General features: G+C 40.9%; 1 protein-coding gene across 5 annotated transcripts in view; it reads right to left on the reverse strand.

Annotated features, from left to right (window-relative positions):
* RBMS1 (RNA binding motif single stranded interacting protein 1) overlaps positions 1–23,197 on the reverse strand; it is a 208,493-nt gene that overhangs the window by 117,324 nt on the left and 67,972 nt on the right. The window contains exon 1 of one of the 5 annotated variants that reach the window (XM_090280248.1): positions 10,745–11,095. The exons of the other annotated variants lie outside the window; for them this stretch is intronic. Within the exon in view, the coding sequence (XP_090136374.1) occupies positions 10,745–10,813 (69 nt within the window). The 5' untranslated portion in view covers positions 10,814–11,095. Of the gene's footprint in view, positions 1–10,744; positions 11,096–23,197 lie in introns of those variants that run through there. 5 annotated transcript variants of the gene reach the window in all.

A 23,197-nucleotide genomic window follows, 5' to 3' on the forward strand; every position in this document is an offset into this window, starting at 1 on the left:
TTCTGTCTCCTCCTTCCTATATCACTGATGGGAAACTCTCAGATTCCTTTCCCATAATACCAACCCTGCCTCAGTCTTTCTTAAAAGAAAAAAACCATTTCCAACTATTCCCTTGATTTTCTATTTTTATTATCTTGCTCTACCTACGACCACAGTAAGATACTAAAATAATCTGGCCTCAAGGCTGTCTGAAGGGACTCTCTTTCCTTTTTTGATTCCTGATTTTTCTAAAGACACTTCCTCTTCACCCGTTCATTCTTTAAAGTTTTTGGACTGTGCTTCCTACAACCCTGGCCGACAAGCCCCTTCTTTGCCCGGCTACCCATATACCGCTATCCTGAAGCACCTGTTTCAAAGGCTTTCAAGACCTCCCAATGAATGTATTAGCCCCCCACCATCCCACTTGTTCACAGGGGATACATTCCAAGACCAACAGTGGATACTTGAAACTGTGGATAGTACAAACCCTATACATACTATGTTTTTCTTATCCATATACATCTATAAGAAAGTTTCTCTTATTAGGCGCAGTAAGCAATTAACAATAATAAAATAGAACAATTATAATAATACAATGTAGTAAGTTATGTGAATGGGGTCTCTCTCAAAATATCTTACTGTATTGTACTCACGCTTCTCATGACGCTGTGAGATGATGCAGTGCCTACAGGGTGAGAGGAAGTGAGGGGAATGACGTCGGCACTGCGACCCTGTCTTAGGCTACTCCTGACCTTCTGATGATGCGTAACAAGCATTTTTACCGCTTCTCTTTAGCATGTCGGAATCTACTATTGCTCTTGGGGGCATTATTAAGTAAAACAAGGGTTACTTGAACACAAGCACTGCAATACCAAGACGACAAAGCTGACGACTGAAGGGGGCTACTAAGCGACCAACAGGTGGGGAGTGTCTGCAGAATGGATACACTGGACCAATGGGTGACGCCCATCCAGGGCGCGATGGAGAGAAGGTCCGGCATTTCACCATGCGGCTCAGAGCGGCATTGCCACTGACAACTTAGGAATTGTTTATTTCTGGAACTTTTCATTCAAACTTTTTGGACTGTGGTTGAAACCATGGATGGAGGGCAGGGGACTACTATATTTCCAATAGTCTATTACTCAGCCTTTGCCTTCTTTTACCTCAAGGAAACACATAACATAGCTGACCATCTTGAAACTGTTCTTCCTGGGCTTCTGTGACACTCTCTGGATTCTCCTAATATTTTGCCATTTCTTTCCCCTCCTTTGTCAAAGGCTCTTTCTCAACCTCCCCACTACCAAACCTGTGCCCCCTATGTCTGCCCAAACACTTCTAGACCCATTCTCCCCTGAAGTACTTCAATCTACTCCCGGTGATCCACTCGTACGTCTGAAGAGGTTCTGAACTTCTTGCCCAGAGCTTCAGTTTTGTACTTTTAACTGCTTGATCAAAATTTCTGCCAGTGATGAAAAAAGGGTGTGGTAAGTGTGATTCATGTGGCCAAATTAAAACGGCCAAACCAAGCTCATCAGTTTCCCCAGAAACTTTTTTTTTAGTAGTAGGATGAACATGCTCATACCTTCACCACCCTACATGGCCATCTCCCATACTCCTGTTGAGTGAGAGATCTTTTAACATAACCAATATACTTGCTATACTATAGAGGTTATAGACAGCTATCTAAAGAAGATGTACATGATCAAGAAAAAGACTTACTGCATAAGGGCTCCACTCAAAAGAATGTGAGGAATCAGGCCAAACAGGAAAGTTCATGCACTCAGGAGGCACACCCTCTACAACGACTTTAAGGAAATCCCAAAGGAGCAGTAAAAAAATGTTTACAACCATCTCCTGGACCTAAAATGAGTTCTTATAAGAGGTTCACACTGTGGGCACTACTAGTATTTTAGGGTGGACAACTCTTTCTTATAAGACTGACTTAGATACAGAGAGGCCTTTTGCATCCCTCATGTGTGGACACTGAGTATCAGAATTTAGCATTTAGCCCTGGCTGGTATGGCCCAGTGAATTGAGTGCCAGCCTGAAAACCAAAGGGTGACCAGTTCGATTCCCAGTCAGGGCACATGCTTGGGTTGCACACCAGGTTCTCAGTTGGGGGCACACGAGGAGCAACCACACATTGATGTTTCTCTACCTCGCTTTTTCCCTCCCTTCCCCTCTCTCTAAAAATAAATAAAAATGTTAAAGAAAGAATTTAGTATTTAGCAAACACAACCCCCTCTCATTTATTTTAACACCTAAAAAAATTATGAATCCTTGTAAGAGAATAGCTGGGTTCTTCCTCATCAGAGCCCAGAGCAAGGAGGTTTACAGTAACTTTTCATTTTCCCAACCATTTAAGACTAGAAACCTAGGACCCTTCTACCAAGACCATCCCCTTCCCATCCAGTCAGTCACCAGCCAAATCTTAATTCTTGCTGCAAAACATTTTGATTCCACTCCATCTAAAACAGACACACTGCTTCGCCTCCATTTTATAGCTTTACGTATTTCAATTGTGAATTCATCCACCTTCTAAACTCAGGTTCTCTTCTAATTCATTTTGGCAAGCTTGACCCTGCCCCCTGCCCTCCAACCTTTACCATACAGTCCAGCTAACCGGGATTACTCACTACTCCCCTCTAATAAAGCCCATGTTTTCTATGTTCAAATCTTTGCTGTAATGTTCCTCCTGCCTGAAATGTCACCTTCCATGATGCAACCAATGATCCTGTCTGCTGAGTTAGAAATTTTGGCATCTCCTTTAAGTCCTCCTTCTCCCTCTCCTTTCACATGCAGTCATAAAATCTTTTTAAGTACACAGATCCCTTTGGCAGACTGATGAATGCTCTGAACCTCTCCCCAAGAAATGCAACATTTTACATATAGTTTTAGGGAATTAAAACATATTATTTATTTATTTTAGAGGGAGGGAGGGAGGCAAGGGAGGAAAGAGAGTGAGAGAAAGGGGGGGAGAGGGGGGAGAGAGAGAGAGAGAGAGATTTGTTTTCCACTTATTCATGCGTATATTGGCTGATTTTGTATGTGCCCTGACTGGGGATCTAACCTGACATTGGGATGACGCTCTAACCAACCGAGCCACCCAGCCAGGGCTTAGGGACTTTTATAACAAGACTCAAATGTTTATGAAATTTGGTTGTTCCTCATACCCACAATCTAACTGCCTTCTTTTGGGTCCTCACCATCTCATAGCTGTTTTCACAGCTAGCTAACTGGTTTCCCTGACCTGCCCATCCCCTGCACACCAGCAGTTAGTTCACTCCCTACAGCATGATGTCTGCCTCAAAAAACACTTCACTTATGTTATACACTCAATATTATTATTTAATGCAATATTTCTGAGTCTGTTAAGCTTTCAGTTAAGCAAAAGAATATAGCCAATCTCCTGAAGTTGTTTTGATGCACCTGACCTGTAAAACTAAGAATGGAGAAAAAGTACAGACAATGTTGTTTCTGGAATATCTGACACTAGGTAGGGTTGGGTCAATCATAAACGGGCTTCCAAAAGGGTGGTTTGTAGGCAGTTCCCTGAAGAGGAGAGACAGAGATCTTGTCTTGGAACAGAACTGAAAGGAAATTCTTGGTGACTGGAATAGCATAAAGATAAAAATGGGGTGTAAGAATCTGAAATAATACAAAACAATGAGGTGACATCTTTGCACCCAACTTACATAGCACCAAAACAATGAGGCTTTAACAGATTTCTTAATGTGATGCATCAACTAATAAACAACCTAACAAGGCAGTACCGTTCTCCTTTTCTTTATTTCACACAACAGTCCCCTTCGCCATCAACTCTTTCCTCTTCCTTCCTCCCTCAGCGCTCTCTCCTTTCGCTGCAGTCTTGCTTCCTCTTTGGTGCACACCTAAAACTCCCCTGCTGCGCTGAAAATCCCCCTGGTCACAAAGTAACAACAGCTTGCAAAGTGCTGACGTTATCTACACAGTGGATTTGTTGCAGAAACCTTCACTGTTCCATTATAAAGACGCTTGTAAAGAAGCCACACTTCCCACCGCACTGCCCTTTCAGAAAGCGAAAACTAAAAAGGAAGTATGTGATGAAGGCAATCATGAGTCTTCACAGTAAAATAAATCCAAAAGATTCTGACATAAGTCATGGAAGTCTTTTAATTTTTTCGCATTTAATACAGAAACTAAATGTGGGGAAATCTGTCCACAAAACAGTTGTATTTAAATGCAGCTATTTAAGTCAAATGAAAATAGAGATAATAGTGGTACTTTCTCAATATTTAGAATTGTTACTTTCCTCAAAAGTAATCAAGAATATAAAATTTCATATATATAGCTATACTTGCCCCTCACTGACTCATATAAATAAACTGATGTTCTAAAAATGTATTTTTTAAAGCACAGGCCTGTTTAATGTATGTATAAAATAGGAAAATACAAAGTTCATAAATATAAAAACTATTAGAAATAGGTCATTTCCAGAAAATGTGGTTTAGGGGTTTGCAGTAAAAATAAGAAATTCATAAGAATAGGAAAAGGCCACATTTCAAAACTCAGGAATAGAAACAAGTACCATCTATCTGCTACTTGCAGAAATTTTCAATCCCATGGCTTTTCACTATAATTTTTAGGCAGCAAGATAACAAACTTTTCTAGATTTCTTTCTATCTTTTACCCGATAACCAAAGCACTGTATGTTCATTGTGTGAAGGAAAAGGGGACTAGAAGGTTGGAAAAAAATGTAAAGAATCATGAAAATAAGTCACATATGATTCTATCTACCAAGAGAGGAAAACACTTGTTAAAATTTTGGTATATTTTCTTCCAATCTATTTTAATGGATCTTCGAGACTGTACTGTATTTACAATTAACAACTACAAATAGTATAACCATCCCTAGCTTACACTGCATTGTTGTGAAACTCCATATGTTTAAATGAATAAAGTTAGGGTACTATTTTGTATAACAAATTTTGTTGTTGCTGTTGCCATTTAATGAGCATTAAATAACAATAGCTATATTGAGCCATTATTTTAATGCAGAATTTAGCTTGTTCCGTTTAATATTTTAGCTTGTCTTAACTCCAGGAAAAGCTTGCTTCCTTCCTTACAGTACATCTATCTTATTTTAAAATTTACTGTGCTTTTAGAATGTGTTAAACAAAGTATTCTCCACAGATGTGAGTTTAAAAACAAACACCCACCAAACACCTACACATATCCAACGACAAAAAAAAAACCTTTATTTTTCTGAGTAATGCAAAGATGGAATTCTTTGAAAATCAAAGATACAAACAAGACAAAGAATTCAGAAAGTCATCGTGTATATACTAATAATCAAATCTGTCGATTTTTAAACAAATTAAAAGGTACTATTTTTCATCAATAATAATGAGCAATGCTCTTTTTATGGTTCTCCAATCACAGATTAGCATAAGATAAAGAATAGAGGACGGAAAGGCTTTTTTTTCTCCAAAGAAAAGACACACTCTGCTAAGAGCAATAACACAGAAACAGCTGTTTTAAAATATAATAGGATTCACTTTTATACTTTTTTCGGTTCAAATGTGGTTGAGACTCTTGTTTTCAAGTTCCAGGCCTTTACCCTTTTGGACGCTGCCCCCACTTTCTAAACACAGTCCATTCTTAGAGCCTGTGTCAAGGTCTCCCAGGAACACATAGAGCCTCCCAGGACCACCTGCTGTTGCTTGCTCTGTGGGGACATTAATAATAACACCTTAAGGATTAACAACAACCCTGTGGAATGGGCACTATTATCTTTACTTAACAGACGCTGAGGCTTAAGTGAGCTGAAGTGAAAAAGCACGCACGTGGGAGAGCCAGAATTTAAGCCAGGGTCTTTCAGTTAGATCGAATGAGACCAAGTTGATCAAATTAAAATGTGAAACGTGTGGTATTATCAGGCTCAAGGAATACGCAGAGGCAAACTTTTAAGTGAAAATGTAGGAATAAGATGGTTGATAATTATGGATTTTTTTAGTAACTAGTTTTAAAAAATGAATTGCATTTCCCAGAGTAGGGTTGCTAGATGTGTGTGTGTGTGTGTGTGTGTGTGTGTGTGTGTAAGTGTACACATACATGTACACAGTACCACACAATATTTAAGACATTAATACCCAAACATTATCTGTTTATCTCAAATTCAATTTAAACCGGCTTCCTGTGTGTTATCTGACAACCCTAAAGGCCTTTATGAAACAAACAAAACACATTAATAAATTACAGAGCTACAATTCCCAAAGCTGAAATCTGGGATGCTCTGTGGGCCACATGTCTTTGGGAGGCCAAGTACAGGGAAGTGTAGTGAGTAGGGCTACAGCTGTTCTTGACTGAGCTTCCTTCTCTTTTCCCTGGTAGCAGAGACAGCCCCTGACTCGAGAGACCTAGCTTTCAGCAGCTAAGATATTTAAATTCACTGACTCAAAATTCCTGATCCTTCTCTATTTTATATATATATCATGAAGATTAAATATAACTCAGGTTGTGAGGGGATATCATATATATCTTTAAATATTTATTTATTGGCAGAGTGATTTGGAAAAAAAATTCTCAGACACTTTGACATGACAGACTCTCCCCCCTCTACCAAGAAAGGGCTTGAAAAGTACTGAAATATATGGCGAGCTCAGCTGACAGCAGTCTCTAAAAGGAAGGAAAGAATGAAATCAAGAAATGTAATCAAAACCTGAAGTGAACTATGCGAAATGTAGTGAGATGCCAAGAGGGGTGACTAGCTGAAAAACTGGGTTACCACTGTTGGAGAATTCTGTACCTTTCAAATGTCTATGGATAAGTATTTAAACATCGTTACCTTGGCCCATAAATTGAACCACAAACACACCCAGAGAGCCTAATACAAAAACAGGACAAGGCCTTAATTATGCAGACCAACTTAATTTTCTGCTAATTTTCACTAATGTTTACCTTCTTTCAAAAATCAAATTTGATTAGGTCAGATAGTGTTCATTTAAATATCTTATGCACAACTTTAATATTCAAACTTTAATAAAACCCTATCTACGACACACAAATTGCTGTCAACAGAAACTGCTTGAAGAGGACTAATCAACAGTTTTGTATGTCATCCTCTTAACTGAATCACTGCTGAATTCTTCACGTGCAGCTACACCCAGTTAATCTTCAAGAAACCAGCAAAATAGGTAAATCTACTTAAACTGGGGAGACAAGTACTTCACTCATCAAAGTTAGCGACATTTGACGAGTACAGCTATTAGTTGGCAAGAACTTGTAAAGAGCAAGAATGCATACACATCCATGAAAATTCTTGCATTCACTCCTCTACCCCACAACCCCATGGTAAACCACCAGAATACCTTACTTAGCAAAAAAGAGCTTGCTACATGCCGTGATTTGCAAAAACCAAAGTATGTAACATAAGTGAGTCAACTACCTCAAGAGAGCAGTTCCAATTCATTTTCTCTATTTAAAGGCTTTTCAAAATAAAGCACTTTTTCTTTCAAAACACACTAAAATATTTTCACAGCTACGAAAGCCCTGGTACATGGTTTTTGTGTTGGCTCTGGGGGTGCTGTTTTCATATAATCAGACTGGATTTGCTTAAGAAATATCATAATATATCTAAGTCATGGGCAATACTAATGGGATATTTCTCCACTAAGACCTGAACCAGCAATCCCTGTCTAGATACTGCTTACTGGGTTATCACTCCACTCAAAAGCCTCTCACTTTGACCTGGACAAGCAGGTGTATTTCTAATGTGCTCTGAGGCCTGTGATGCAGGAAAATCCTGTTTATCCTAGATGATGCCACAGATCAGTGCTCCTGGATGCCCTTGATATACTACATGGGGCAGGAAGGGGACGAGCACCACCCACCTCAGCTTTAACTGAAACTGTTTGGCTCCTATACAGGTGAAATATAAAATTTTACGAAGAAACTGTACAATCATTCAGTGGTGCAATAGTCTAACTTCAATGCTGCTTCCAAATATCACAAACCCACCATCCATACCATTCATTTACCTCATCCTTCACCTTCAACCTCACAGCCTCTGCCCACCCTCCTGCAAAAAAGGGTGGGAGGAACCCCTGAACTGGACTTCTGAGACCAGAAGGGCAATGGGCAGTGATGTAGATGGGCTCTGGATGAGCTTCTATGGAGGTGTGCGTGAGCAGGCATTTCCAGCGTGGTGGTTTTAAGAGCTCGACTGTCAGGGTCCAAATCCTGGCTCTGTACTTTGGATTGTACAAATTGGGCAAGTTTCTTAATCAATTCCTCGGTTTCCTTAACTATAAGGTGAAGGTATTATTATTACCTGCCTCAGTTCTCTTTAACTGTAAAAGGGAAATATTATTATTACCTGCCTCATGGGACTATCAAGATGACTAAGTGAGTTAATCCACCAGAAGGACTTAGAACAGTAACCAGCAGGCAGTAAGTGCTCAAAGATGGTTCGCTACTACTATCATTCATATATATATATATAAATGTGATACTTTTTTCCAAAGGCAATTTTTAAGTATTCCTCACATTCAACTCCCCCCACCTTCAGGCTAATTATCTGCAATCAGCTCTAACAGCTGATTATATATTTCTAGATTAAAATTAAACTGCCTTATACACCTAAAAGCTACTCCTTCATCAAAGTGAACAAACTAATATGAATTGAAAGATGCAAGCTGAACATCACAAAACTTTATGAAAAACATTAATTAGACTTCCCATTTAGACTAAGCCAGGAGGAGATCACAAAGTCACTCCTGGTAACCAGGTCCCTGCGCTGGAAGTGTGCTTTCCCACTGAATGGCTAAATACTAACAAAAGAAACCTTTGACTCAAATACCACTGGTACCCAGGGTCTTGTGTCTGTATAATGCCTACACATTCATTTCTTTCTTTGCCTATAGAAAAAAGAAAGTCTGTTTGTTTTTCTGATTCAGTCAGCCCTTTTAGTCTCTGAATCTAAGGAGAGCCCAGTGAAAAGAAGAGCATCTTATCAGCGTGCTCCAGACCAGCAGGCTGCCCCCCTTCACACACAAAACCTCCAGCCCCTCACAGCAAAAGGCCTCGCCCTCGGAGCTTTTTCCCCATTTCAGAGCTAACACCCTGCTGGGTTTTGACAACAAATAAATGAATACACAAGGCCTTTACATAATTAGCCTTCTTTTCAGGTAGTGTAAGGTGGGTGAGGGAGGAGGGCTCAGGATAAGAATATCTATTCTAAATTGGCTTCATTTAAGAAGTTGATGTGAGTATGCTGGACCTGAGGGCATTTATTTTAACTGAGGCCACAGGAAGTTTAGAGATGCCTGTTTCTGAATCTTGACTATTTTAGCATATACTTCAGCCAAGTCACAAATGCAATTTTTCTTTTAATTAAAGGAGAGGGCTTTTCTTAAGCCAGGTAAAAGTTCCAACTTGTACAACAGGGGCACACAGGCCATGATGTGTCTGCTGCCTTCTTAAGGGAAAACTAGCAAGTAAAAGAACCAAAGAGCAAAAACAATACTTTTTGACACGTCACTGACAAAATTAGACCTACTTTCAGATATACTTATGCTAAGACTAAACACCCCCACCACCAAAAAAAAATGACTTTGAGAACAAAAAGGACTAAACATAATCAATAACCCTGTGAACGCCTTTGGGAAAGCCACCAGGCATCACTGTCATCTGTCATGATCTTAACAGAGCCATGGTCTGCATGGAAAGATACAGTTTGCTCCTATCATTATTGGGATAATAACTTAATTGATTTGTCTCAGTGGCTAAGGATGCAGACAAGAGATTTATTATGGAAGAAAAATATCTGCAATCGTGTTTTTGTTTTCTCAACAAGAATCTTGCCAGTGACCTCTAAATCAGTTTAACCTTTTCTAAACAGACCTGCACATTTTTTACATAATTTAAAGCTAGGTTTTGTTATTGCTGCTGCTGAAAGGCTCTGTGAGATTTATCACAACATGGCTTCACTACCCTTCTTTTAAAAACAAAGATGAAAAACAAAACAAAAGGCCATAACTGTAAGATCCCAGCTCCACTCCTTTTCCCGACAGGGGATTTTGATCTAACCACTAGAGTGCCTTTGGAGTTCAATCTGTTAAAAAATGTATGAAACGGTATTAAAATAAAAGGCATGTGTATGACTCAGGCTTATCCAACTATCGCTGCAACTAGGATGTCACAGGATTTCCCTGTGCTTCTGAAAACCTTTAGAAAGTGACAGTACAAGTTCCTGTTTCTTTTTCTTTTTTCCTCTGTTTAAAATATACATGGGAGGGGGCGCGCGAGAACACACACGAACACACACACACACACACACACACACACACACACACCACAAATTGGTCTTCCGGGTTTCCCTACGAATCAGGCAGCTTCTTTCAGGTTCCAAGTGAAGATCGTTGCAAAACCCATGTCACGACTGATTATCGTACTCTTCTACACACAAAGGTTTGGGGGAAGGAAAAAAAAAAGCGAAACTTGTTGCAGAGCTGAACGAAGCCCCCGGCCCCGGCGCGCTCCAGCTCCCGCCACCTCCGCCCCTACCCCTTCCTCCACCTTCCTCCGGCCGGGCCGACAGTGGCGACTGGCATCTCCCCTGCTAAGGTCACCGGCCCGAGCCGTCCCCGAGGGCCGCCTCCTTCGGAAACAAGGTCACCGCCCAGCCCGGTCCCTCCGAGGAGCAGAGCGGTGTCCGGCCGAGCGCTGCTGCCTTTTGTAAAGCGGGGCCGCCGGCCTCCGCGCGGCATCCCCGCCGCCGCCTCACCTGCTTGCGATAGGGCGTCCTGCAGTTGCTGCTGCCCCCGGGGTTGCCGCTGCTGCTGGGGAAGATCATCCCGACTGGCGGGCGCAGGGCAGCCTCGCAGAGAGGGGGAGGGCGCGGGCAGGGAGGGGGGGTGGCCCGCGGAGCCGCGGCCACTCTGGGAACTCCCTCTCGCCGCGCGGCGGCGGCCGGCGGGGGCTGCAGCTCCGAACGGGCTTCTCCTCTGCCCTCGACCTCCGGACTCGCCTAAAAGTGCTGCACGGCTGCGGGAGAGACTCGGACAGTTCGGGCGGCCGCCGCCCTGCGTGCCATGGACAGGAGTTCGCGCACGGAGCTGTCGGCGGCAGCGGAGGAGCAGCGCCGCCGCGTCCCCACCTACCGTGGCCTCAACCACCGCCCAGAGAGCACGCTGGCCGGGGGCGGGGAGGCAGCAGTGCACCGCCCCGAGCCGCGCCCAGGCCCACCCGCGCCTCCCCGCCCTCCGGCTGGGCGCCGCGCCCGCAGCCCTGCAGGCTAGCCTGCCCCCGCGCGCTCCCTCCCGGGCTCAGGGCTCAGGGCTCAGGGCGGGGGGCCGCGCAGCCCGGGGAGTTGCCGGCGCCCCCGCTCTAGTGCAATGGTTGGATCTGGCTCCCCGCATGCCGCACATTCCTTGGAGTAGCCACCCCCCTCTTTTCTTTTCTTCCCCTCAGGTCTTTGCTTGAGCACCAGCGGCAGTCCTGCACCCCCCCCCCCCCCGCTTGAAGCCCCTTTTAAGGGCATCGTTTCGGGGATCACTCTGACACCTGGGTTAGAAGCGAACTAACTGGTCCCAGGTCTCCTTTCTTTTTCTTTCATCCTTCCAAACTAACCCCCCCCCCCCCCAACACACTCTCCCAGAAAAGGTGAGGGCAATCACTCCTACTTCAAGGGACAAACCAACCCTCCATCAAACCTCTGCAAATCTCCGTTCCCGCTAAAATTTTAACACCGAAAACTGGTCTCCAATCCCCACTCCCTCAACGCAAATAATAAGCACAGTAAAGTTCTGTACTTCATTTCCATGCTGGAGTTTGCAAGTTTACCTTCAAGATGACAATATCAAAGGGTGAATATCACTTAAAGGTCATTGGTTTGGTAAGCCTTCCGAACGACTGGAACAGTGTAACCCTTCTATGTATTTATTAGATGCTTCACAAATGTGTACTATTGAGGGGGACGCAGAAACTCTGCAAAAAAGGGACAAAGAGAGCAGGTAGTTTCCTTTGTTTCCTGGTTGAAATGACCTCAGGCGGCTCAAGATGCCACTTTTCTGGATCACCTTTGTGTTAAGTGTGTCAAGCCTAGGGTCTGTACAACCCAGAAGGCTCTACAGCAAGTCCTACAGGCAGAGCCCACCTTCTCTGGATAGGCAACTAGGACAGATTTGACATCTTTCAAGTTGGCCTGTTCAGCTTCAGAATTACAGGATAATATCACCACAGTATTGTATTATAATAGAGTTCTTCCTTGGAATCTGCCATCTAATACCACCTTCCTAGAAAGGGCCATCTTCCCTGATAATGAAAAATCCTAACTGGAGTAACAAGTGAAGGTACTCAATTAGCTGTCAGAAAGAAAACAAGGTGTCCCCTATGGAAATCAATTCTTCTAGCAAAGCTGTAGCCATCCAAGGATTTGTCCAAGAGCAAGAAACTGACTAATATTCATCCTAGATATCAAGCTGGTGACTTACTGGGTCACCTCCACACTCCAAGGTGTTCTTCATATTCTCGGGCAAAAGTGATGAGAACTAACAAGTCTCACCTAACCATGTATACACAGTATGCATATAATTCCTAATTTTTTTTCATTAAAAAAAAGGCACAGCAGAAAAAAATACTTATTCTGGGCACAATACTAGGCACACAATGTCAAGTAAGAACTTGCTAAAATTCACAGAAATATATCTGTCCTTTAAAGTGATTTAATATACACAGTATACCCTGGCTGGTTTGGCTCAGTGGATTGAGCGTCGGCCTGCGAGCTAAGTGTCGCTGGTTCGATCTTCCAGTCAGGGCACATCAGAGAAGGAAAACTCTGATTCCAAAAAACCTCCGCTGCCTTGCGGAATACCTCTTCAGGGGAAAGGCTAAGGGAGTAAACCCCGACAGAAAATCCGGAGCCGGAGTCCCTAAGGCGGTTTGACGCTGTAGTCAACACCGGCAACTCCTGCGGCGCACCTGAAGCCAAGCTGTATTGACTCGTCTTTCCCTTGGATCCTTCAGCTGCGAAGAGAGGGGGGGTCTGCTGCATGGGCAACAGCAGACCCTCCATATCACCCTGCCCAGGCTCTGTAGCTTCATCGCAAGATGTCGATTCAACACGGGAGGAGACAGATACCATGTCACTCCCGAGTCGGACTGCACAGCCATTCTCGGCGGTGCAGATAGACTCTTAAGAAGCTACACCATCGTCTCTCGAGACGGACGGCTGCCGACGAATATACACAGTATAACTAACATTCAGAATATATATGCTGGCCCTATTTCCTGCTGCTCCATGCATTTACAATTGTTTTGGCTGCCCCTTTGCTATTTCCTCTCACTGGGACCCTTTATAGCAAGTTATCAACCACAAGTATAAAATACAAGGTTTTAGGTAGAACTGTTCAACTCATAGGTACCTTTCCTGAGAACTTATTGCCCCAGGTCCCCACAGTTCAGACCTGTCCTCTTTGAGGAAAAATCCATGTACAACCACAGTTGTCATGACTGGTGTCTTAGGAAGCTACAACCTAAACCACAAAAGAACAACAGTGTAAATTAATTTTTCTATGGCTGTGCTCTAAGGTCATGATACTTTGGATATTGTGCTATTATAGATTGCTAAGACTTGACTTGATACCCTGCAATGTTTTTACAGGGTAAGATAAGGTTTTAAGTGATAATAAATTTAAAATGAGAATATGAAAAGAATTGCAATACTAGATAATAAAATATACTAATACTAAAATAATATTAAAAAGACTCTTGTTTTTGAGAATAAAAAAGGTATCTATCAACAAAATGTAGTGTTCTCTAATGGTGAATGACATCATAGGAGAAAACACAAGCATACATTAAAAAAAAAAAAAAAAGGCAATGTCTACCAGCCAGGGTTCAAAAGCTCCAGACTTAGGTAGGTGCAACACTCTTAACTAAGTAAAGCATTATAGAGAAAGGAGAAGGTGGATTTCCCACCCTGAAAGGCTATAAAATGTAATGAAGTCACAAAAGCTCAAATAATCCCAACATTAAGAGATATAACAGAAATATGAAACCATGTGTGTACATATAATCAATTATAGATATCCACTAGTGTTTAGTTATACATGATTACAGGGATAGATCCTGGTGAGATTCCTCTAGAAAGGCTTCTTGCCCCTTGAAATAGGTTTTAAGACAGATGGCCTAAGGAAACACTAGAGAAACTGCAGATTATCCTGTACATGCTCATCCTCCTGAAAGGGAAACTGAGAGCTGCTGGGCAGTCCTACATCATCCTCTTCTCCCAACTCAGCTAACAGGGAAAGTTGTAGGGATCTGAGCCAAGGCAGCCAATCCACAGATAAGCCAGTGACCTATGACATGCCTGGAATTGAAAAAGGAGCAGAGCCAATCAGATTCTCACCGTGGGAATCTTGATTATTCAGAAAACTCCAAGAGCTGAACCAGTTAGGAACGGGGCAGAAATAGCAAGAGGGACAGGGGTAAAGTTGAGGTCACAAAAAGCCAAAACGGTATGCAAGCCAAGGTTATGAGGAAGCAGAAACTATGAGTAAACAGGAAGCTGACTGGCAGCAAGCAGAGAGTAAAACAGATGCCAGCAGTGGGTGAGCTCTTCGCCATTAGATGATGGAGGGAGCCTGAGTCCTGGAGCTGCTTTGGCTGTTGAAACTTGCAACAGCCCTTCTGAGTGTATGCTTAGCCCCCTTTCCCCTTCTTCGGGTAACTTAAGTGAGTCTGGACTTTGTAATCCAAGGAACAAAATTAAAACGGCCAAACAAATCAAACTCCTTATTTCATCTTCTCACGTACTGGGCACATGGCTTGGGCAAGTTAGTTAACCTCTCTGAGTCCCACACTCCTCACAGATTGTCTTGAGTATTGATACAACACCGACAAAAGTGCTGTTGTTATTGTTTTTCAAGGTTTTACAGTAGTGATTTGTAGATTTAAGTGGGTGTACTGTGTAAATAACTAACGCTTAGTAAGTCTGGCTGACCATCAAAGAGCAGAAGCAAGGGTGTAGCTGGAACTAAAAAGAACTAAAAAGAACAAACTTAGGTAAGGGGAGGCTGTCTTTCCGATACCTGTTGCATAGCCACATGCATATACTTTTAGAGGCTGTTATAACACAGACGTAACTTTGAGAGGTTACAAAAAAAAATTCTGGCAAACTGTTTCAATAGCCGAGGTGCATTGAAGTTTTCCTCCTCTATTTGTTTTCATCCCTTTCTTTTAATAAGTTATGTGTTGGACTAGGGCCATATCAGTATGAATGGGAACACTGGGAGGCAGGAGGAGCAGACAAATGAGAATAATAAGGTTGAAGCCATCAGTACTTACAGAAAAGCCTGCCATCTTTTAGAGACAAGACTTGCGACTTACAAGCATTTGTATAACTGGAATTTGAGAATCTGAATGTACAAGACATTTGTTCCATAGAAACAACTTGAAAAATGAAACTTTCACTTATAAATCTTTCACATTTCATTTTGCTTTCACAACAACCATATAAGGATCGAAGGGTCCTTGGCATCTATTTACAGATGAGAGGGAAGAAAAGACTGACTGACTCACCTACGCATACAGCTAGTAAGTAGCAAGTGTTAAAATCTAGACCTAGCTAGAGTTAAAAGACTTTGTCCTGTGCACCTTCAATTCCATAATGTTGTGTCTCCAAAACGCCTTATAAATAATGCTCTAATTCCCATGTGAGTACTTGCAACCCCTACAGCACCCAAGCTGCTGTACACTAATAATGCAAAGCATTAACAGATAAGTGCCAGCCAAGTGGTCTAGACAATTATGTGCTACGGAGTCCACAGGAGGGAGATCAATACAGGATATGTAACATGGGCGTGGGAAGCTCAGCTGTATAAATGTTTTGTTCAAGGGACATTCAGAAAGAGGCACCGTGCAAATAACCAGAAAACAGAACTCAAGATAGAGGGCTGGGATGAGAGAGGATGCAGATTTGTGGTGATCACTATTGAAATGTACTAGAACAGAGCAAATGATGAAAAGCCAAATAAAAGATGCCCCCCCACAACCCCAATTCGAACGCACGCATTACTGAGCCCCGTAGAGAGAAAACTCTGAATGAAATTACAAAGAAAGGATGAAGGGAAAGCTAAGCTTGGAAAAAAACAAACAAAATGGAGGCAGAGAAGATGCCCAATGAGATAAGAATAGAACACCTCCGTCAACAGAACAGATCTATAGCAGGTTCTATCCCTCTGTCCCTGTTAACACATTTCAGGTATCCTTTTTTTTTAATTTGGGTCACATTAAAAAACAGAAAGGATTTAACAGGAAAATTCATCCAACATTATTTCAAATTACTATCTTTAATGAATAAAACATAACCATATATTATTGGTCAGGGTAAGCAGTTCACAGTAAAAAAGCTCTTTACATTTAAAGTTTCTATTGCTCACAAAGCCTCGGGTACCTAGCAAAACAAGAGAGAGGGAGAGGGAGAGAGGGAGGAAAGAAGAGAGGGAGAGAGGGAGGAAGAGAGAAAGATAGCAGATTTTTTAAATTTCTGTTCTTTCCTGGTACAAAATAGAGCTGATAAAGTACCCTGTTTCTAAAGTAGCAGAAATATTTTGTTATTTACCACTTTGCTTTTTAAAAAATTTATGATTCTTATTCTAGACTTAAAAGTCTCCCTAGACTCATATAAAATGAAACCACTATAATAAAACTATAGCTTTGTAGCTATAATCCTAGAAGGTATATAGAAAACATAAACATAGACATGTACTGATAAGTTTTACCAGAAACAATATTCTGGTGATTCCTAAATCTATCCTGATGAACAAAAAAGAAGAAACAAGTTTTACCTACTGTGCTTCTCTGCATTAACTAATACATAATAGCTATCATTTACTGAGTAACTAGTATACTCCAGGCACTTTCTCATTACCGCCCCCCCCCCAATATACACACACATGCACCATACACCCAATGAGAGAAGAATGATTATCCCATTTTATTGAAAACTGAAACGCAGAGGTTTAAGTAACTTTCTCGAGGCCACATAAATCCAATAATACATAACAAAACTGAGGTTTGAACTCAGGTATATCAACCCCAAAGTCCCCTGGCTTTAATAATAATGATAATTATTATTACATTACCCATAGATCAAGTCAAAACCTCACAGAGGAAAACTTAAGAGCCCAACCCTGGGTGTGCATCTTGGCTTCATCAGTTACAATCTATGTGACTTTGGGCAAGTCATTTAGAAAGGATATGGAATTACAGAGAATTTCCATTCAGTGGAATATAAAGGCAAATTTTCTGATAATAGAATTTATAGTAATAATACAGTATATACTCTTGCCCTGGCTGGTTTAGCTCAGTGGATTGAGCGTCGGCCTGCGAGCTAAGTGTCGCTGGTTCGATCTTCCAGTCAGGGTACATCAGAGAAGGAAAACTCTGATTCCAAAAAACCTCCGCTGCCTTGCGGCATACCTCTTCAGGGGAAAGGCTAAGGGAGTAAACCCCGACAGAAAATCCGGAGCCGGAGTCCCTAAGGCGGTTTGACGTTGTAGTCAACACCGGCAACTCCTGCGGCGCACCTGAACCCAAGCTGTATTGACTCCGTCTTTCCCTTGGATCCTTCAGCTGCGAAGAGAGGGGGGGTCTGCTGCATGGGCAACAGCAGACCGTCCATATCACCCTGCCCAGGCTCTGTAGCTTCAGCGTCATCGCAAGATGTCGATTCAACACGGGAGGAGACAGATACTACCATGTCACTCCTGAGTCGGACTGCACAACCATTCTCGGCGGTGCAGATAGACTCTTAAGAAGCTACACCATCGTCTCTCGAGACGGACGGCTGACGACGACGACGACGACGACGACGACGACGACGACGACTCTTGCCCAAATTAGCTCCTAATCTCATTGAACTGATAGTTGTTAAGGTATAACTTCTCTCAACAAATTTTATTTTCTGAGTTCATCAGTGGAATGGAGTTGGGAGAGAGGGAGAAAGGCAATCTTTTAGAAGCCAGGATGGTGATAGGTGAAAGATATTTCCTGAATCCTGAACTGGAACTGAAAACACATTTTCCCTCAGAAAATAATGGTAGACCATATTAGCAATCAGCTTCATTATTTAACTCATAAATGTTTATAGATCAATTAACGTCCTAATCCCTATTTAGGGCATTTATATAGACAAAACATCCTTCAAATTTGAAACAAATAATTTACACTCAATTTTTTTTTATATAATCTGTTCATAAATTCTGCTTCTGCAGAATAGTTAATAAAATTCAATACTTGCTCAAATTCCTGGCAGAATGAATAAGTTCAATTTCTTTTCCTGTTTTTGTATAAAAATATATACATGAGTTTTTATTTTTTCTAAAAAGAATACAAAATGGGGGGGAAGAGGCTATATGAATTAAACATTCAAGATTATTTGTTTTGGTTTGGTTTATACGACACCGATTTTGTATTTGTAGATCAAATTCTGTAACAAAGCAGAGTCAACTAGGGATGGGTGCCTCAATCCTCTATATTCCTTGACTATTCAAATCTAGTACTGAAGCTGTTTTTCTTCGTTCCTATGCAAGCCTATAAAAAATAACTGCTTAGTTTCAGAATACATAAAGATAACTCAATAAAATTTCCGTGTATTATAGTAACACTTACAAAGTATATAGATATTATTAGGCAATTTTTAAAATTAAAGCTTACCTAAAGAGATGGGAGTGTGATAATTATCTACTGAATGTAAGCAAACTATAGGGAAATGATAAGTACTGAGGTGAGAAAGGGAGGGGCTTTTGTGCTGTGGAATAGCCAGTCACATCCACCTTCGCTAAGTGACCTAAAAAATAAACAGCATTTGTGGAAAGCTAGAGCCAAACAAAAAACAAAAAACAAAAACAAAACTCACATGAAAAACAAAATTCAAACCTACAATGATCATTTCCTTTCTATGAGTAAGAAGAACTGTTCGAATGACAACTTTGACGATACAGGGTGAGTAACCATACCTGAGACCAAGAAAACCCTCATATAGGCTAAGAATGACAAAAGGTTATCAAAAAGACATTACTAAATGTCTGGGGGACATAAGCAAGGTCTATCCAAAACCTAGGATCCATCGCACAAGTTAGGTTTAAAGCATTCAAAACACAGAAGAAGGAGGAAAAAACCCCACAGTTCTCTGTCTCTTCAGTTGCCACATTTACTGTTAAATTAGGTCTATTTCACCTGAAGAGGAGGATAATAGAATAATTAATGACATCCTTTATGTAAGTGGGGATACTGAAAAGCTTTTCATTCTCCACTGAATTACAAAGGTTGAATCAAGAAAATACAGAATTAAACCCTGGCTGGTGTGGCTCAGTGGAATGAGCATCGGCATGTGTACCAAGTGTCTCTGGTTCAATTCCCAGGCAGGGCACATGACTAGGCTGCACGTCAAGTCCCCAGTTGGGGGCACAAGTGAGAGGCAACCACACAGTGATGTTTCTCTCCCTCTCTTTCTCCTTTCCCTTCTCTCTAAAAATAAATAAACAAACAAATAAATAATTTATTTTTAAAAAAAAGAAAGTAAATACAGAATTGGAAAAAAATTTCTATTCAGTTGAATATACATGAAGGCAAACTTTTCAACATCAGAATATTTAGATAAAGAGTTCTGAAATGGGCTATATGAGGAGCTTACAAAAATTACCCACCCTGAGTGTCTTTAAGAATGACTAGTTCTGGGTTATCTAATATACTTAACAGATGGGGCAGACTGATGACAGACCTGCGGCAAATCGATACTCCCCAAGCGAAGACAAGGCGGACGAGGAAATTCTGATGTTGTCATTGACAATGTGACTGATCATGACATCAGCAATTCCCAATTCTAAACTATAAAGAACATTCACAGAATGCTGACAACATTATACAGATCCTCCCAAAACCACCCTCCCTTCACCTCCCAATCTAATATTTGATCTAGTGACAAGAGTGATGATCTTTCAACTAAAGGATTATAAGCATTAAAATCTTTTAAACTGTTTCGAGTTGGAGAAGTTGCCAAGAGGAAGAAGTAGATAACTTCTAAAGCCATTTTTCAGAATATATGTATACCTATTTAGAAAATATATATTTTACTATTTTATATGTGTACATATATTAACACATAGAAGCAGAATGAATATATAAAATATTATAATTTACAAAATGTTTTATTATACATTATCTCAATAAGTATCAGAGAAGGAAGTAGGGCAGGCCTTCTCCACTTTTTTGGGACAGGTAAAATATTCTAAAGTAGGTTCAACAAGTTGTCCTAGGTTTAAAATATTTCAATAATGGAATGAATGCTACTGTCTCTCTGTGGACACCTTGACCAATAATACATTTCATCCATATTTAGCCTTATAGTGCGTAGAAAGTTCTTTGTTAAATGACCTCCAAATCTGAACTTGTCCCTTACACTTCTACCCCAGGACCACAGTGTATGTCGTCTGTAATTGTACAGTGCTTCTATACTGCCCCACCCTCAAAAATGAGTGTGAAGTCTTATTCTGAAGCTTAATAATCTTGTAAAGATTATTTATACAATCTGTAAATCTCTAATGAGTTAGTAAACCTATTGTTTTAAACATAGTAGGTTTTGTTGGAGGCATGAATGGATGAGGAGGCTAGCTTTCGTATCCGCACAGACACAAGTAGCAGAAATGATAATTTTCACACTCTTTTCCAAACAATGATCACCCAAACCTAGAAAGAGCTGAATGTTAGCTATGGAGTGATCAAATTTTCAAGACTATACTTCACAGACTGTATTAAACATGATGAATTTGCATCCTAATCTTTATATCACTTGGGATTATAATGAATGTTGCCTTTTGTATTTGAATGTGACTTATCAAGGAAACGTGATTCCATGACCAAATGGTTTCTCTTGACCTCAACTATTACTGTCAGAATAAATGTTCTTGCTTCACTTTTTGGGGAAAAGGGAATTGTCCTATTCATATATCTGAAATCAGTCTCCTATCGTCGTCGGCAGCCGTCCGTCTCGAGAGACGATGGTGTAGCTTCTTAAGAGTCTATCTGCACCGCCAAGAATGGTTGTGCAGTCCGACTAGGGAGTGACACGGTATCTGTCTCCTCCCGTGTTGAATCGACATCTTGCGATGACGCTGGAGTGTCCTCTCCAGTGAAGCTGAAGCTACAGAGCCTGGGCAGGGTGATATGGACGGTCTGCTGTTGCCCATGCAGCAGACCCCCCCTCTCTTCGCAGCTGAAGGATCCAAGGGAAAGACGGAGTCAATACAGCTTGACTTCAGGTGCGCCGCAGGAGTTGCCGGTGTTGACTACGTCAAACCGCCTTAGGGACTCCGGCTCCGGATTTTCTGTAGGGGTTTACTCCCTTAGCCTTTCCCCTGAAGAGGTATGCCGCAAGGCAGCGGAGGTTTTTTGGAATCAGAGTTTTCCTTCTCTGATGTGCCCTGACTGGAAGATCGAACCAGCGACACTTAGCTCGCAGGCCGACACTCAATCCACTGAGCCAAACCAGCCAGGGTAAGTCTCCTATAAATGTTTAGATATAAACTGTATGCCATGAAATCTAATATGCTTCTGATTATAAGATACTTGACAGTTACTAAGATGTTAACATTTGAAAAAAATGGACACCAGTAATTACAAGGCATCATAAATTATAACATGCATCCTGATTTCAGAAATGTTGAAATGTCTTAGAATCTGTGCTGTATGGGATACACGTACATGAATACATGCATGCAAATGCACACATATGTTCTTCTTATTCATAGCTTCGGCTGGAGAAATATGTTTTTCTAAACACTCATTTTTAACCTTTTGAAGAACAAAGAGCTACTAAGAGGTTACACACTCAATTTTTCCAAGGAGATCGGACAGTGTCTTATAACTGCTGGGCACAGTTTCTGTGAGTTAGAATGAGAAACCTTACCTGATCTCACAAAGGCATCCCTCACTAAGGAACAAGCTGAGCTGTCTGCTTCCATCCTCATCCATCCCTCCTCACACAATCACAACAAGTTACACTCATAGTGTTTCAGATATACAATGCATTCATCTAATAGAAAGGTTAAAGGGTGATAAATGTAAATCTGTAGATATTTATCAAACGTGTCCACTTCCTACTTCTTTGTATTGGTGCTTTCAAGTTGTCAGTTGCAAACATAACTTGATAGCATTCATCCTAAACTATGACTTATTTAGCAGGTTTCAGTCACACAATGCATGCACATGGATACACACACAGGCACTCAAAAGATCAGTCACCATTGCTGTTCTGACACACAGCACCAATTCCAAACTCTGAGTCTTACAGATTCCCACCTTTAGGCAGGATCTGGAGTGCATTCTCAGTCATTCTGGAGCTTCAGATAGGTAAAGTAAGTTTTACGACCATCAGATAAGTCAGATAAAAGTACATATATCTAAAATGGTTATCACAATCCTTAAATTTAATATGAAACCACAGAGTGAATCAAAAGCAATAACATAGCATGTAAGATGACCCAGTTATAAAAAACAATGTAAATGGTTCACACTTGAAGCAATGACTATTAAGATATTAGGATCTGATATCTAGTATTTGTTCAGGAATGACTAGTCCCCTTCCATTTCCTCCTTCTTCCTTATGTAACTTCCCTTTTAGTCATTTCACTGCTGGTGTGAAGACAAAGCTGATATGAAAAAGTGAAAGAAACTGGTCAATTTACTAACTGACTAGAGGATGGTACAACTGAAGCTTGGACATTATATTTTAATTTCATATATCTGTAATGTTTTTCTTTGCTATAAAATAAAATTGTGATTGATTTCACATGGAAAATTATTTTATAGGAATTATTAACACATCAGACCATTAACAGAACCCAAGTCCCTAACTCAGGACCTGGCACACATTACGCATCCAAATGTTGGTTAAATGAATGTATGAATGAAGGAACAAACAGTATCTTCAAAATGCATGCAAGTCCTATATGAACAGATATTATTTCATTAATTTTGAGATGTTAATTCAATGACAAATTATAAGTTATAATTTAGCAAACCAATTTTCTTCCGTATTAAAGAATATCATTCTAGGTTTCATAATTCATGATCTTGAGTGATTTAAAAATCTATTCTATTTTAGGGGCTCTTTTAAGGAGTCTTAGAATTCATTTAAGCTATTTACCATGAACATCACTAAGTATATATGACTATA

Source organism: Furipterus horrens, unplaced genomic scaffold, assembly GCF_987537825.1.
Source record: "Furipterus horrens unplaced genomic scaffold, mFurHor1.1.pri manual_scaffold_1, whole genome shotgun sequence".
In the NCBI taxonomy this organism is placed as follows: Eukaryota; Metazoa; Chordata; class Mammalia; order Chiroptera; family Furipteridae; genus Furipterus; species Furipterus horrens.